This window comes from Sesamum indicum, linkage group LG6 (assembly GCF_026168435.1).
Source record: "Sesamum indicum cultivar Baizhima isolate 11 linkage group LG6, ASM2616843v1, whole genome shotgun sequence".
Taxonomy (NCBI): Eukaryota; Viridiplantae; Streptophyta; class Magnoliopsida; order Lamiales; family Pedaliaceae; genus Sesamum; species Sesamum indicum.
In genome coordinates, this window is record NC_142662.1 from 23,930,051 (window position 1) to 23,948,184 (window position 18,134).

Sequence of the window (18,134 nt, forward strand, 5' to 3'; positions counted from 1 at the left end):
TTGCTGATATTAATAAAAAAAATTCATATTTACCCCTGATTGACATATTACTAATTTATTGCATTTGCACGTCAAATAGCCCTCATACGTCTTTATGTGCTAATACATGTGAGAAGATATATTTTCGTCGTTATAAGGGTAGTGACATGTAATAAATTAGTAATAAGTCAATTGAAGATAAATATTAATATTCATTCAGTTTTTTTGTTAATATGGCCAAATTCACTGAATTTTAATTAGTTAAGGGACTTAGTTGTTAGACGGAAGTAAACGTCATGGGTGTTAGATGTAATTTTTCAAATCACAGGGAGTCTACATGTACGTATTAGTTAGATAATTAACACATATAACGCACTTTAAAAATAAGGAGTAAATGATAATTATTACATACAAAGAATCGAGTGTAGCATGAATTTAATTTCAATGAAGAATGTCAGATAAAAATAGTTTTTAAGAGATAAAGAGACTTTTCAATTATAATATACGGACATGAGATAAAAATTATAACGATAATAACTGATATAATGCATAAAAAAGGACATATATCAAATAGAATAAAATAATTCTATGTTATATTTGAAAGTTAATAAAATAATTCTATGTAATAAAATAAAGTTAATTTGTCCGATATTTTCAATGGTTTTTCAGTTAATGTCAAATTAAATTTGGCAAAATATATGTTGAAAATTGCTGAGTGGAAATAGGAAATAATAATTTATATCATTTTATAAATTATAATACTTTTTTAAAAAATATTTACATGTGTTATTTAATATATTAATAAATTTAATCCTATAAGTTGTATTGGCTGTCCTATTTTTGTTTTATTTCCATCATATTATTTTTTTAATTTGAATTAAACATATTGTATTTTTAATTTATTATGAAATTAATAATTATATTATATATAAAATAGAAATTGAGAATGGTAGTACAGTACTTCACAAATGGGCCGTGACCCGTTACATTTTGAGCTGTTACGAAATGGGTAAAATAGTTTAATTCAGTTTTCCTTTATTACAGGAAAAGAAACAGTAACTTTAAATGAAAAAGAACAACAGTCTGAAGAAAAGAAGAAGGAAGACAGCGAGAGATACAGAGATGAAGAAAGCAGGCGGCGGCGGGGGCGGAGGCGGTGGAGCAGCCGCCGACAAGAAGAGGGGCAGGCGTTCATACGCAGAATCAGCCACCGACGCCCCAACTAGGGTTAGTTTGTTTGTTTTTTTTTTATTGGTGATGATGGATTTGCATTTGCGATTTCGATTGTGTCTTCCATGTGCATTTATGTGGGGATTATCTTTGTTGGAATTTGGTGGGTGGTGATGTTCTTACGTTTCCTAGAAAGATCTGAGACCATTGGTACAACCTAAAGATGGATTCTTGTTTATTAGAATTCGTGGAGTTTTGTTGTTTTTGTTGGGCTGGTAAAGATTTATGTAAACGGTAGGTAGCTTGAGAAAAAAATAGGCATGGGATTAATTTTCTAATGACAGTTTTTCCTTTTTGCCCCCCTGACTTCTACTTGCATAAGATCAACGTAATTTAGTCTGTGTGATCAGCTTCCTGAACTTAATGATAGTTCAAATTTATCAACTGTGAAATGATTTGAAGATTTACCGTGTCCCACAGCAGAAATGATGAACTTATGATGTTGTGAATTTAACTGAGTTTGCAGAAACCCAATTTTAAGACTTGTTGTTTATATGCCACCAGAACCAATGGTAGCTTGCATGAAACCTTAGATGGTAGCCATTTGGGCCTTCTCTGTTCTACTTTTGAAATCTAGGTTAGCCTGTGTGTTTCTCATCCTATTTTTCACTAGGTACAAGTTTACTCTTTGTTTTCATGGTGTGCTGGAGTTTCTATGCATTTCTTTATGTATGGAAGTAATAGATGTGTGCAATAGCAGCAACACAAGTGCTATAAAGTAGAGTTGCACGTTTCTCTTCATAATAGAGAAGTTGTAAGTATGATGACACTTTTCGTGAGTCACCTCATCAGTATACCGCTAATGCATTTTCACACCCTCTTTTATCGTAAAAAACTGAACTTTCATCAAATCATTTTACTGCTTCAGTGTGATGCTATTCCCTGTTTCTAACAAATGAAGTTGGTAATCGGTTTGTTCTCCATTGACCACTAAAATATGAATTTCAGAAGCAAGCTGTGAAGAAAGATGTCTTTCAGATATTTGCTGAGAAAGTAAGGGATCATAAGGATCTGGAGTCTAGGTGGGCCGTCTTACAGGAGACAAGAGTTGAGTACTTTAGAGGAAAAGATTTTGTTAGCTTTTTGAGGAATCATGCAGAACTCAAAGATCTACTTGAATCAGATAAAAATTTGGAAGTTGAAGATATTGCCAACATTCTGCTGAGAAAGAATCTTATAGTACGATGTGACCGTGTTGTCAAAACTGTTCGGCCTGGAAAGCGAAAACTATCTACTTGGCCTGCACACTTGGAGATATTTGCTGTAAGTTCCTTTCAAACTATTTTTTATGGAAAACAAGGATCTTTGTCTCACTCTCTGCTTTGGTGCAATTTTTATTTATTACTTGAAGCTTAAGAACTTTTTAAATCTGCTGTGTTTCTCCTATTTTCCTCGAGCATAACATGGATTGAAAGGTGACATTATTTTGCATCAAATAGGTCACACTTTTTTGAGTTCATAATGGTAATGCTGGGGTTAGTTGTGTGTTAAGAAATTGGTTGACGACATGTGAACTTGTGCAAAAATTAATGAAAGAAAATTTAACACAAGAGACAAAAGTTTACGTGGTACCAAGAGCACTCCTATCTCCATTGTTGCTCAAGATCAGTTTTATTAGGATAGGCTTTCATGAATTATAATAGAAAGCCATCCATGAGCCATTTATAATGGGGTTTTTGAGTTGAGTCAGATTCCACACTCCAGAACTTTATACTGATGGCTCTTTGAGAAATGTGATCTTTACTTTGTTGGACTGCCCACTAATCATGTTTTTTGAGTTCTACCAAATATTGTTTCAGTTTTTCTCTGGGAGTTGGTTACAGTCTGCTGTTCTTTGGGTTAGACTAGGAAAGGCAGAAATTAAAGTGGAGTGCATCTTAGTTCTAATATTGCACGAAAGAAACCAAATTGTAGCTTGTTGAACAACATGATTTAAAAGTAAAATCAAGGATTCAGGTTGGAAGCCTCATGAATTTTTGGATACTATTTTACATTTAAAAGCACTCAGCATTTTGCCAGTTATAGTTTGTTTGTGATGCTTAGTGTGAAGTCTCTTTGTTGTCTTTACTTGTCTATGTGAAAATTACTTAGCCAGAAATCATTCTAATGTGTCAATTAATCAGTCCTTGGCCCAAAGCCTGAAGTTTGTCCAGCAGTTCCAAATTTATAAAAGTTACTATGTATGTTTAAGATATGAAGAAAATGCATAGAACATACCTAACATCTATTTTAACAGTAAAGAAATAGTTGGTTGAAGAAAGATAAGATGGGTTGTTAATGTAGTCATACCATATAAATCGAAGTCAGGATTTTCGTATTATGGGGTGTGAAGCTACCTCTCATGTTCTTCCTTCTTTTTCTCGTTTATTTTTTTGGGCAGGGGTGGGGGTAGTGGGTGAAGAGTGGATGAAGCTAATTTTTCCCTAATTTTATGTATTGCATAAGAAAAACAGAAATTTTGCAAGAGTCGCGGCGGGGGGGGGGGGGTTTCGCACCCCATGCCCATATCCAATAATTAGTTTGATTGGTTGATGGATAAAACTATCTGAGTCCATGTAATGCTTTTCAAATAAACTGTATATTTTGGATGGATAGCTTACTTTTGTATCATGTTTTTGTGCTGCAGGACCAAGTGTTTTCTGATAATGATGCATTTTTTGCATGGACATTTGTAAACCGAAGGCCACTATGGCAAACACTACTTTCATTTTGCTGGCCTGTTTTGACTCTGGCGATCTGTTTGTTTCCTGTGTATCCCCACCAAGTCAAGCTGTTTATACTCTACTTCTGTGCGGGTGCTTTGCTACTTATACTTTGCCTCCTATTATGTAAGTTATTGGGTGCTGATAGTGCTCACTGTTATACAACTATTTGATATCTGTTGATCATTTGGACACCTTCTAGATAATGGCATCCACATGATCTAGTAGTTATAAAACCCATGGTCTTGTGCACCTGCATTTTTAATTGAAAGTTACTTTGACCTCCTTAACTTTCAGATATCTGCAAGAATTCAAGAGCTATGTTCTTTAATTCTAGTACTCAAAACACTAGTGAACTGGTCTTCAAATTGTTTATAATCTTGCATACCTATCTCTTTTTTATTTTTTACTTGATAACAAAAATATCAGAGACATAATTAAAGTTAGACTCTTATCCTTGTTATCTTGTATGCTAGAGTGATTTTGGTAGTGTGGCTGCTGTTTTGTCTATTATCTTGAGCTTATTCGGGCTGATTTTTCCATGCAGTGAGAGCCCTTATATTTGGAGCACTATGGGTCATCCTTGGAAAGCGGGTATGGTTCTTCCCGAATATTCTTGCAGAGGAAGCAACACTTAAGGAATTATTCCAGTTTTGGCCCAAGAAAGATGAGGGTGAGCGACCCAAATGGACAGCTAGGTTATTTTATGCAATAGTGGCCATGCTGGTGATTCTATTATTGAGGCACCATGCTCCTGATGAAGCTGCTAGAGCCAGGTATGTAAACTACTTGAGAACTTTTATTTTATCAGAAACTCCATTTTCATATATATGTACAAGATGTTAAATTTTTATTTGCTTATGAACTAGATTGACAAATGCTTCATTAGGCTTTGATCTTTGTCTGCTTCAGGGCAGTGGGTTACGTCTATATGTGGATGTCTAATATATGATTTACATGATAACAAATCAAATTTTGGTTTGTTTAAGCAACATCCCCTTGTCTTGTGGTTGTCATAAATCATGCAAGAGAGCAAAATCCGAGGAAAAAGTTGTGCAAGAAAGTTTTTGCATTTGTTTCTCTGGATGCACAGCCAAAGGAAGTCTCTTGAAGGGCATCAATCTGAAACAGTGATTCTATTCTTACAGGTATCAGCAGCGGGTATCCAACATAATTGATGATGTTCTTGAATGGTCCCCTAGGCTTGCCCTGTCAGGTATGATGGAGAAGCAAACTGTGGTCAATGTGACCGATTCCAAGAATAATGTTACTGACGGCAGCAAAGCTGGTGCTGAAACGGTGGCTGAGCCTGAAGATACAGAGGGAGAAACCATCTCTGACCAATTTGAGGAAGAAATCCAAAATCTAGGGGACACAGATCACCGTTACTGAACATTATAATATATATGTAACCCATAGGAACGAAGTCTCAATCAGACTCCAAAATACCATCTTTTCTGTATCCTCTTTCGTTTTTCAGTTTCATCTTATCCCCAAATAATATTTTCATTTTCATCGGTGGTCTGAATGTAGAATTCTGTAATGTTACTGCAAATATCTTGATATTTATTTACTCGGAAACTAGTGGTAGTTTTTCTGCTCTCCGACAAGCAAGACCAAAAAAAACAAAAAACAAAAGGAGAACATATTGATCAAACGGATATATCTGAAGCAGATGTTGATTTGTGGTACAGAAATGAAATTTACAGCCCAATGTCTAACTAGATTTGAAATTGATGCGCATATTTCTCTGACAGCCACAGAAATATCTTTTTTATTTTTTTTTTGCGCTATGGGTGAGGACTTTCCTGATAGTGAAAAGAATCTCTGTTCTTGTGAATGCTATGGGGAGAGAGCAGCAACTTCTCATTTATACGCTTAAAGTCACAAATTGCGACTATGTTGTTGCATGGAAGTTGAAAAGACAACTACAGCATTAGATGACTGTAGACCTGGGGGTCTACAGGTGGAATTTCAATTGAGTGAGCTCCACTGGTAACTTATACTAAATGTGTAAAAGTGAGTAGCTTATATTGACTCGATGAAAAAGATCAGCGCAGATCACCCTGAATAGTCCATTAGACTATAACTCGACAAATAAATTCATTCCAGGGGACCCATGTCAGAAATCACACTGGACGCTTTAAGATGTACGTCACCGAAAAAAACACCAAACTTCCATAAACAAATATTTCAGAAACTAGGCAACATTGACATATGAATTTTCCATTAGTTATATCATATGTGACCACCTCACGAGCTAAACACCTGCTGTTACGAGAGAGAACCAAAACGAAACTCGGATGCTATAAGGCTTATGTCAAATTGTTTCAATCACCATCGACTTCTCACCATCTTTAATGTAATCAACACAAAAGTTTTCACATTTTGAAATCGAAAACAAGACAACTGCAAGTAGTACATAGATGCTTCCCCTAGAACTCTACAGGTACTCCAGCTATTACCAGGTCTTTTTCCTACTCAACCTTCATCTCTAATGACATTTTGTACAGAAGGGAAGAACAATAGTAGTTCAAAGAAAGGGGCTAGAAGAATCCCCATTACTCCTCCCCCACACACTAAAATAAAAACAGCCAAGAATGAATTGCCGCCCAGCTCCGGAAAGCCAAGGTTTAAACGAGTAACCAGCTGCCTTTCTCTGGTCACCAACCACCCCCTACCCACACACTATAAGTGTGAGTTCACGGCATAGCAAGTGCACGGTTAGGTGGAATATTTCCCCACTTCTGACTTGAAGTGGGTCCTTCTCCCGTCTCAGCGGAACGACGCTGATTTGCCTGTACCTGCCAGTTGGTTTGATTTCTAAAATTTCCAATATCACTGTTGTACAAATCCTGAGCATCAGGCACTTTTGCTCCACTGGAGTCGGAGAGAAATGGTCCAGAACCTGATGAACTGATAGACTGTGACATGATAGCCGAGCCAGAATCTGTCCCCTTAGAAGTATCTGAATCAGACTTCTTTGCAAAACGTCCCCCAGTGCCCCTTGCCCTCCTCAAGGCATGCTGGTGACGAGACTCATGGAGATAAGGCTGTGATCAACAAAGAGAACAGTTAACCTCACCGATGGTACTAGAAATGTGTGCAAGATCTAGTCAAAAGTTCTCAACATTTATCTAGTTTCATTACTCAATATGCCCACATGCTCAGACACAACGAGACATCAAAATGGAGAAAGAGGAAAAAACCACCTTACGGACTTTTATCAACTTCTTTTCAAGCTCCGCTTTAGCACGTGACTGTCGCCTCCTCAGAATACCATGGTACTGCTTGGCATTCACATATACAGGCTCCTGTGCCATTTCCAGGGGCAGTGGCATTCTTGCATGATGCATATCATGTAAATACGGAGGAACCTTGATGAAAAAAGCAAATTTTCAGGGAAACATTCAATGAATGAGATAATACCATGAAAATTATTAATGGAGGAGGACATAGGATTAACATTCACCCCGAAGTCAAATATTGACCTTAACTGCCCTAAGTTGGATTAGAAAAACAAAATACTAGTTATTAACTTATCAGTCTGAAGTGACAAGTGGAACAGATGATACATATCATCGACTCCATCAGTATGTCCACACTACTACTGACAGCAATATGAGGAGCCACTGGACACTTCATACAGTGTAACCTAGAGCAATAATTTGACCACTGAGCCTAAGAAGAGACACTTGGAATTTCTATCTGTCGCTAGAATTTCTGAAGGTTGTTCGACGAGATACATCAATTAGGATTAGTGAACCACTCACTACATATCTCAGACCATAGGTAGTACATGACTTCTGGAATGGTAGTATTACAAAAGCAACAAGGCCAAACTTGAGTCTCAAAGAAACTTGGAAACAAAATAGGATCCTGAAAGGTTTGATGTTGGAACAAAAACTCAAAACATACAGTGGATCCCTCTGAATACTTACATTGAAAGGACAAGTTGTTCCACAATTTATTTCTCATATATGAGTTTTGTATTCCTTCGAACTATTACTCCATGTTTTTGGGCTTCACCTCCAACATGCAGAGTGCTACGCTGAAAGAACACTAGTAAAATCCTTCTCACTATTTACAACACACAAACACACATACGCGCACACACCCCATTCTCAACATGCAATTTACTAGTGAGCATATTATAACAAAATTCACATCTGTGAGATAGCTTCGCACTTATTGTCATACCAAAGACTGGGCATAAGCAGCCATCATTCCTCCATAATATTGATCATATGGATTTGAGCCGCAAGCCTGAAACAAACAGATTTTCATGTTAGAACACCAGCTTCAATATCATGCTCCTGATTCTAAAGCAAGCAAAGATTAAGATGTTTGCAGCAGTATTCGTACAACTGAGTGCCCAACAAGCTCAAGCTGCGGGGCATGAGTAAAGTTCCCATCATTTCTTGGATGTAAGGTAGGTGGAACTTGCTGGAGTTTTGGACCCTCCCTCCCATAGCGTCTATCTGAACTTCACAGAAATGCTCATACATATGAGAAAAAGTAAGAAAGTTCAATAAATATTTCAAGACATCTCAACAAGGTTCCACCTTTCTATCCATTCATATAACAAGCTCGAGCTAAGACAATGAAAATATATACCATTTTAGTAAGAGATAAGAAAATCATGGTGGTCTTCTTACACCAGAAAAAGTTCATCTTTGGACATGAAATATAACAGAAAAGCATGGCATTTCTTTTCGCATCCAGTACCCAAGCAAATGCAAGAAGCTGAACAGAAATTTCATTTAGTTCCCATTAAGAACCCAACAATACCCATAGTCCTTAATCCAATATCATCTTCGAAGTCGCAAATGCAGATGTGACCGCCTAGGTTGGCATGTCCGAGATACAAAATTCATTTGCAGAAACCAAAAATCGAGTTGTAATCAAGACATATAAGCTATAAGCATGAAGCAGTACCTGGCTGCAGAGGTGTACCAGTTGGCGATTTTTTGGTAGTATCATCATCTTCCTCATTTATCCCACCTTCAGATTGTGACTGTCCATCCACAGATTGTTCCAGGGATGACGAATCTGATGCATTTCCCCTCATCATAGCTGGGGAAAAGGAATTATATCCAGTATTGTTCCACCAAGGATCAGAAGTGGAGTTTGCAACATTGTAAAGGCCGGCCGCTTCTCCTTGGTGGACGCTTTTAGACTTGGATTGCATGCTCCTGTAATTATGCACAAGCCCTGAACCAATGTTCCCTTACAGAAGCCACAAACAAGCAAGGCCTAGATAGTCCAATAGCATAAAATTCAACATGCAGCCTAAATGTTGGAAAGAAAAACGAAAGTATAAACATACTAAACAGAGAGACCTAAAAAGTCTTTCGATTTGCATTTGTGACAAATGCCTCAAATGTAAATGACATACAAAGTTATGCAGGAATCAGTTTGCACACTTAAGCTCAATAATGCTATTAAATAGAATCATAAATAACAAAAAGAATGACCTAAGCCATACTCACACCAATAATAGCATAAGTGGCATATGTTGAATTCTGTAGTAAATGGATCTTCCATTTTTTCAGCCACATATGTAAATTTTACTTCTGCAAATAATTAATATTAATAACCATTAACAAATTACTATATGAATTTTCGAACATAAGATACAATGTCACCGGTTCTTGCTGCATCTCTTAATCTTCCCTCTTACTTGATATGAAATTCCTTGTTCACAGCATCAAAACTGAAAAAACATATACGCACATTGTACCAATTTTTTAGGCCCAGCAGCTGCTTATTAAAAAAGCCATATTGATTCGCATACCATGATAACTTTAGTTTAAGTCTGCTGAGGCACGATTCTACTAAATTCACAGGAAACAAGAAAAGTGTTCTAGCCTTCATCTTAAAGTTCAAATTTCACAAAATGTCTAGAATCTACTTCTTCCTTTTAGCTCTTTCATTTCTTTCCTTATTTTCTGTTTGAAATTGCCAAGTTAGATGAATTTACGCAGAAATAATTTCAATTCAAACTTTCTTTTTTACCTTTTCAAATCACAATCACATCAATCCATTTGAATCCAAGAACTTCTCGGCACCCACCTCCGTCAAAATTAAGACAAAGCACTGAACTTTAAACGAAACAACGCCAAAAAGTCAAGAACTAATCTTCCTTAAAATCAAAGAGAGAGAGATAGAGAGGCATGGAGACTCGCACTAACTTGCAAAACAATACCAGAGCCAATTATGAAATATCACAATAATAAATCACAACAAGAAAAAAAACCCAGATCAGATAGCTCATTATACCCCAATACCGCACATGCATACATAAAATACACACATGTAAAGACGAATACATGCAGGGCGAGGCTCATGCAACAAAGAAAATACAGCAAATTATATAAAAAAAAAAATAAAGAAAAAAGTACTACTACCAGTCAAGGCCAGGACTGATGTCGATGATTAAAATAGAACCCTAAAATTTGGGGATTGCGAGAATTTAGAGAGAGAAAGAGAGAGAATTGAGAGTCAATGTGCGTTGATATAGGTGTGAGAAATACTGCAGAATTTTAAAGCCTACTGTTCAACTGCAGAATATAGGGAGAGTATCTGTTTGTATAAGAGTGTTAATTTGGGGGAGTCTTTAGCCTGGCTCTGATTCCCTCACCCCCCAAGGCACCTATAACTTGTGCTACCTCTTCTGGGGCCCCACCTTCAGTTGGCCTTGTACACGTGTTACTTGATCTATTAATTTCTTCTTTTAAAAATAAAATGAGAATTCCAATTAAAAAAAAAATAAAATAATATGAGAATTGGAAATTTATAAAATTTTAATAATTAATTGAGTTAAATTTTAAGATAAATTGCAATGTACTTCTTGAATTTTGTTATAATTACAAATATTTTTCATTGTTTGAAAATTTATAAATATGTCCTACAATTAACGACCGTCTAATAAAAATATTCCCAAAAAACTGTCATGGGGGAGCATTTATTGAACGACTGTTAAATTTTAAAAGATATTTATAATTTTTTAAAATAATAATAAAATTATTATTATTATGAAAAACCCTAAATTTGAAAGTGGGAAAAAGAGGGAAAATTAAAATCAAGGGCTCCTTGGTTCCCCTCATTTTCCTTAAAGGTAAAGCAAATAGTGAGTTCAAAAAACTTTTAGATGGGATTTTATTTCTTTCAAAAACTAATAAAAATGCCTCCTGTACAGATCACCTAATCGACTAAATGCACCATACTGTACCGTCCGCAGAATAAATATTTAGGTACCGACCGCTTAATTTTATAGGACACGTAGTGAAAACACGAAATGAGCTGTCACGAATCGGCATAACGCCTGTCTGAGCTGTCAGCATCACCGCTCACAACCATGCAACAACGTATTGAACTTAAATTGCGTTGGACGCTTTCTTGTGAACATGTGGTGCTTCTAAAAATGAACATTAAATTTCTATATTAGTACTAAATATTGTTGCATAATTCCATTGGTTTGACTAGTGTGAGTTTGAAATAAAATACAACTTCTATACTAAACTATATATAGAAATAAAATTATTGACCCGTATCTGACTAAGATTTCAAGAATATAGATTTAGAGAAAAAAAAATTTTTATATAATTAACCAGCTTAAAATAAATATACGATAATTTGCACATAGGGAGTAAGAAATGTGTATGTGAACAAGGCCTAATTTTACGTAGTTAAATTGATACTCCAAATTAATGATATTATGAATTTGAATCTCATTATTATATCTGTACGAGTCTTTATCTACTATTTTACAAAATAATATTTGTTGATTAATTATAAATTATTATTATATGTTGGTTGTTTTAATTATTAATAATTAAAATTTATGATGTGGTGATGTATATAATTGGTTAACTATTCAATATATATACATATATTTTGTTGTAATTACATATTAATTTTTAGAGTATCACTTTCATAAAAAGTAAATAGCGTAAGCTAAATATTTAAAATAACAAGTGGATAATATAAAGACGCGAATTTGAAATATTCAACTAACGTTAATAATAAAATAATAATGATACATTTTGATTTTTTTTAAAATAATAAAACGAACATGATTATGTTTTGCCGCGCTATTTTTTTCCTCCTAAAAGATCTCGAACTTAAAACTTTGAATAATAAATTTATCAATAATCAATAACAAATGAATCATAAGGGACTGCAGAAATTAATAGAAAGCAATTTAATGTTGAACTAAAAATATGTCATTGTGCTAAAAGTTATAACTGTTAACAACACTGCAACTCTAATTTTTGAACCCTCCGACAACTTAAGTGCCGAGTTTCTACCGGAACTTGTCTCGAGGTCTGTTGTTGCTTCGTATACCAGCAAGCCCTCTTTAGTAATTTAACTTCTCATTATGTACAAAAATCGAATACAATATTTAATTTTAATATTAATTATTTGGACCAAATACTTACTGTTATGTCAAAAGTTATAATTGTTAAGAGCATTTCAATTTAAAATGTAGTATTTTAATTGTAAGCAATTATTGCTATATAAACCAAACCTATACCTATGAAATAGAAAAACATGTAAGGAAATGGAAAAAGTGTTCAAACTTTAAGGATGTGAAATTTCTCACTTTATGTCATAGTTTGGGGCTCACCACATTTGGATAAGGTAGGGCCTTTTTGTATAAAGACTAAAATTTAAGGATTTTTCTGAAAAAAATAAAGAAAAAGAAATATTAGAAAAAATAATTGACAAAAGATATTAAAGAAAAGAAAATTCAAAAGAAATTCCTTTTATGTAATTAAGAAAATGCATAAGAAAGAGATTACTCAATCCTCTTTTTGATTATATTACGTCTATTTTATTAGTCGCACTCAAGACTCGGTATTTTTTTAAAGTATTCTAAATAAATTAAAATATTGAATTTCGACGAGTTTTCTTATGAATATCCCCCAATAATTGTTGGTAAAATAAAAGAATTTTTATTTATTCAAATTAATAGTGCTTTTAACGAGAAAATTATCGTTCTATAAAATTTGAAAAAATAATTTTAAATTTATGGAGTATTTATTAACAATTATTGCTCAAATGCCATATTTCTCCTCCGATTCTTCCCTTAGGAAAACAAAAAAATAAAAGATAAATAAGCTTTAATTTAATAAATTTTAAATGAATATTTTAATAATAATAATAATAATAATAATTTTGGGTGCTAGGAATCTTTGTAGGCCCCCCGGTGATATTATCAAGATTTGGGAGTTGCTAAAATAATTGGAAATATAAAATTGGAAGGCCACATGACACCGGCTGAGGCTGTTGACGCGTGGCTTGGTGGTGGTCCCCGCCCCGCCATCCCAGTGGCCTCCCAATCACGGCGGAGTTCCGGCCACGTCGCTCTTTGCGTTCATACAATTTTTTTTTTATTTATTTTTTTAATTTCAAGACCCAAAATTTCAAAAATATTTTGAAATTTACTTACTATTTATAATAATTATATAATATTAATCAGATATAATAAATGTAATATTTGGTAATATACCTGGTGTTATGATTTCTTTTGTGAAAATTAAATAAATAATCGTGTCAATTAATTATGATGAATTTGATGCATTATACTTACGGTGTAACTTAAAATATAAAAGAAGTACAATTAGTTAAATTGGAAATAAACATTTCACTAAAATCTTCTTCAAGTAATATTATTACAAGTTAATGAAATTCCTTTTATACCTAAGTAAAATTAAATAATTATTTGAAATAAATATTACATACATACATACTTACCGGGAATTATCAAAATCTTATGGAATTTATCTATACCTCCGAAATTTATCACAATTACAAAATATTTTTTTTATTTAAAAAATTATAAATATCTTTTTGGAGTTAACAAACGTTTAACAGATACCCACTTAAAATATATTGTTAGAAGGGGTATTTGTTAGACGACCGTAAAATTTAAACACTGGTAAATTATGATAATTTTTTTGAAAAAAAATCAATAAAGACAAAATAATGATAATAATAATATTTGTGGATAGCGACACACGTCACATCAAGGACATCAGGATTTGTTTTTCTTAAGAATGCAATGACGTATGGATTTAGTTTTCTTAAGAGAATCCAACCCCTGATTCCCCAATTCGTACAACTTTGGAGTGAGTTCACAGCAACTATGATGAGCCTCACCACACAATGGACTCCACTGAAGGACCTCCCACGCCGTTCATCCATTCTCACGTCACAGTCGATATCAGATGGCGAACGAACAAGGTGCATGATCTAGTGAGACGCGTTGGGTACACAACACAAATGTGTCCCTCCTATCAAACCTCGTACCATGATCCACTCAATGTACCACTAACAAACATATCTTTAACGCTTGTTGGCTTAGTTAATAAAAAATTACATACAATTGTGATTTCGATTATCTTTCGATAACATAAAAATTAAATCGTTAAGCAATTTATAATATAATTTATTTTTATAATATTATAAATGAACAAATTACTCTTATAAAATAAAAAAAAAATATAATTTACCTCCTGTCGGGGATAAATTCCTAATTTTTTATCATAGTAAAACAATTTGTTTATTTACATTATTACAGATAAATTACGTTCGTTTTTTTTTTGGCATAATTTAGATACATTTTTAAAATAATTTATAATAATAAAAGTGAATTAACTCGAGACGACCCGTCACCAACCCGTTATGTCTTGGTAATGATAATAGTGTCAACTTTATTTAAGTCGTGTTTGTGGAGAGTTTTACATATATACGACTGCACTCACCATACTTCTTTTTAGTGGAAACATATAAAGAATTGGGGTTCTATGTGTGAGCACTCTATACAACCAATTAAATTAACAAGATTATAAATCTACCAAAACCATATATATCATCATCTTCCATTCGGGTCGAAAAATAAATTAAATTATTCAATATTAGATTAAAATAGATGAATAAAAGTTTATTTGAATTCGATTTGTTTGATAAATTAATATCTTTCGAGCCCGATTGGATTAGTCAAAAAATAATAAAATATATTTAAAAATATTAAATTATTCTAACTCAATTTATGTTGATCCAATTAAAACTCGTTGGAGCTTGATTAGATCAGTAAGCAAATCAAATTCAGACGCGAATTCTGAATCTCAATAACAATTCAAATAAGTTTTAACAATGATGTGTTCAGCCCGACTTGAATCATTTACACTCTTGTCCCCACCCCGCTCCTAAAAAAAAAAGTGGTGTAAGGTGGTGAGTAGCATCAGATTGGGCCGGCCCAAAATTCAAATAAAGAATCAATAATTAAACAGGTTGGGCTGAGTAATGTGAATTGGATAATTTCTAGGGTTTGATGTGTAAGGACGTTTTTGCTAGCCTTTGTATAATTCAATACATTTTAAGAATAAATAAGCAAATTATTTAGACAAAATAAGATTATAGAATTTATAAAATGGTAGGGATAATAATTTCTTTGATAAATATAATTAAAATTAAAATTAAAAGAGTTAAATTTGTCAATTATTTTAATATAGAGTTAATGATATCTCATATTCTGGTCTTGTAAACTCTCTTTTTTTCTTTTAATTTTATCGAATATTTTTTTTTATTTTATTTTGTAAATTTTCAAACATTTTATAAAATATTTAGAATATCAATTTACGTCTGAAACACCCTTTTAATCTTCTCCATACTCCCTTAGAGATTTTTCTGAAAAAACCCTAACCTTAATAAGTCTACATAAATTTCATAGTTGTTGTCATAAATTTGAAAATGGAATTATGATCCAATTTAATAAAGAATAAATTACAAGGGCTTTAAATTTTTTCTTAATTATAAATATTTTTTTATTATTTAAAAATTATAAATGAATCCTAAAATAATAAATACCTTAACAAATACTCATTTATAATGAGATATCATAAGGGGGTATTTGTTAGAGTATTTGTAATTTTAGTGGGTATTTGCAATTTTTTAAATAACGAAAGTGTAGTATTAATTATGTCAAATCTCAAGGGAGCCCTTATAATTTACCCTTTAATAAATCAAGAAAAGTGGGAAATAATAGCAGTGAGAAACAAAGAGGGTACGTAAAAAAGCAGCGAAACTAGATTTATAGTCCCGTAATTTAGGGGTTGAACACTTTCAGTCCTCTACTTTACATAATTTTTAAAATTAAAAATAATTGACACATTTAGTCCCATGTTCAAGTTTGTATTAAAAAATAAACAACAAGGACACAAACAATGTGCGTGTCCATTAGTTGTATGAGCAACCAAGCTAATGAACACGGGCGTAGCCCGTGTTCTTACCATCTAAGTTTCAATTGAAATTTAGATATAAGATTAAATATGTCGATTTTTTTTAATTTTTGAGATTATTTTAAAATTTTCGTAAAATAGAAAACTAAATATATTGAATTTTTTTATTTTTTAGACCAATTCAAAAATTAAGTAAAGTAGAAAAGCAAAAAATATTCAACACTCATCTTATCAAACTAAAAGTGTAATTTTAACTAAAGAAGTAGATGGAAATCCAAAATGATGGATTTGACCCAAAAGCTAAAGAAGAGTTGATGAATATATGTGGTGGGGGCAACCTCGGATTCTAGAAAATTTGCCCTCCCTAATTGTACTAAAATATATAAATTAAGGTTGGTGGAATATTATAATTGTAGTACGTGATTGAAATTTATAAAGTAAAATTGTCTACTTTCCCCATATATATATATATATATTTATAGGAACATCAATCCTTATGTTTGTACATTAACATGTACATATAAGGTACCCAATTTCAATGCATCAAACCTCATTCCAAGACATACTCACACATGTATGTACATTGGAGTTCACACGTGCAATCCCTGTGATTTGTGGGAGGTGGAATGGAGTTGAATTCATGTTGTATTCACTGCTTTGTGTATTGAGTATGTGGCTAACTGTTAAATATATACATTTTATTTTTAAAAAGTAAAGTATGTGTTAAGAGAAAATAACACTTTTTCATTCATAGTTCCGGACTTTTTTACTTGTGGTTTCGTTGGTTGCATGATTCTTATTTTTTTTATTCCATAATACATTTTTTAAAAATATTTTAATGAAAAATGAACAAGTGGTCATTAGGACCTTTACACTTTTGGTCTCGTTGGTTACAAGATTATTATTTTTGGTCACATAACTTTCAAAAAGTAGCACTTTTGGTTCTATACACTTAACGGTTACATGACCTGTTATGTTAAGTATCTAATGAAAATGTGACATGAGACTAAACGTGTTGCTTTATGAAATGTAATGAAACAAAAAATGAGAATTCCATTATCAAATATATAGGATTAAAAGCGCAAAAACTATATTACGGAACGAAAAATACTATTTCTATCAAATATCTAACTATCTGGTGCATTTGATATTGGATGTAGCATCTACAAGATGGGTGAGGTGGGGGCATAACTTGAAATAAGAGGAGTTGAAGGGCTTCATGCTAATTAATTATTGGACAAATTCCTAACAAAGGTTTTAAAAGATGATATATCAAAAGCTTAAACTTTAGCCAATCCCTTTTTCTTTATTTGCATTTGAGCCCAATTATTGTCTCCCTACCCCTTCATTTGATACACACAAACACACACCTTTGCTAATATACCTTAATCTCCACACTAATTGATACCTTTTTCTTTTTCTCTTTTCTACTTTTTCATACATAAAATAAATGTCTGTATATATATATATATATATATATATATATACTCCAACTTTTGATTAAGATAGATAGATACTAAATTTCTTAACATGGAAATTTCTGGCTAAAAATAAATATGTATATGTTTTTGTCACGGAAAAATGCAATTTACCCCCTGTGATATACAAAATGGGTAAATTATCCCCTATAAAAAAATAGTAAATTATCCATGTATTTTGAAAAATGAAGCAAATTATCCTCCTATCTAAACAATTGACAGGGAGCAATTTGATAAAAAAAAAAATTACAGTGAATTTTTTACTCATTTCAAACATCATAAAAGATAAATTGCATATAACCCATTTTTGTTATCACGTGTTAAAAATTGTTAACCGTGATAACTTAAATACAATTGTTCTTACCATGAATGGTTTTTATTTAAAAAAAGAAAAGATTTTCTACACATAACTTATATATATATATATATATTATATAAAATAATAACTAAAAGATTAAAAATTTTCAATATAAAATTCTTTCCACCTCTAAATTAAA

At 32.7% G+C, this 18,134-nt stretch overlaps 2 protein-coding genes across 10 annotated transcripts; one reads left to right on the plus strand and one right to left on the minus strand.

Annotated features, from left to right (window-relative positions):
• Nucleotides 1-1,027: 1,027 nt before the first annotated feature.
• On the plus strand, nt 1,028-5,492 carry LOC105163626 (uncharacterized). Its single transcript, XM_011082051.3, has 5 exons — nt 1,028-1,206; nt 2,158-2,472; nt 3,836-4,037; nt 4,459-4,687; nt 5,060-5,492. The coding sequence occupies exons 1-5, from the start codon at nt 1,045-1,047 to the stop codon at nt 5,301-5,303; spliced, it is 1,152 nt and encodes a 383-aa protein (XP_011080353.1). The 5' UTR covers nt 1,028-1,044; the 3' UTR covers nt 5,304-5,492.
• A 734-nt stretch (nt 5,493-6,226) lies between these two features.
• On the minus strand, nt 6,227-10,510 carry LOC105163625 (nuclear transcription factor Y subunit A-1). 9 transcript variants are annotated; one of them, XM_011082048.3, is made up of 7 exons: nt 10,322-10,510; nt 9,930-10,015; nt 8,850-9,106; nt 8,277-8,392; nt 8,112-8,177; nt 7,124-7,288; nt 6,227-6,964 (listed from the first exon to the last, which is right to left on the minus strand). In XM_011082048.3, the coding sequence occupies exons 3-7, from the start codon at nt 9,100-9,102 to the stop codon at nt 6,614-6,616; spliced, it is 951 nt and encodes a 316-aa protein (XP_011080350.1). In that variant the 5' UTR covers nt 9,103-9,106; nt 9,930-10,015; nt 10,322-10,510; the 3' UTR covers nt 6,227-6,613. The 9 variants fall into 9 exon arrangements, with proteins under 9 accessions (XP_011080350.1, XP_011080346.1, XP_088738359.1 ...); XM_011082044.3 differs by having other exon boundaries at nt 8,850-9,167; XM_088882233.1 differs by having other exon boundaries at nt 10,319-10,510.
• Between the last annotated feature and the right edge of the window lie 7,624 nt (nt 10,511-18,134).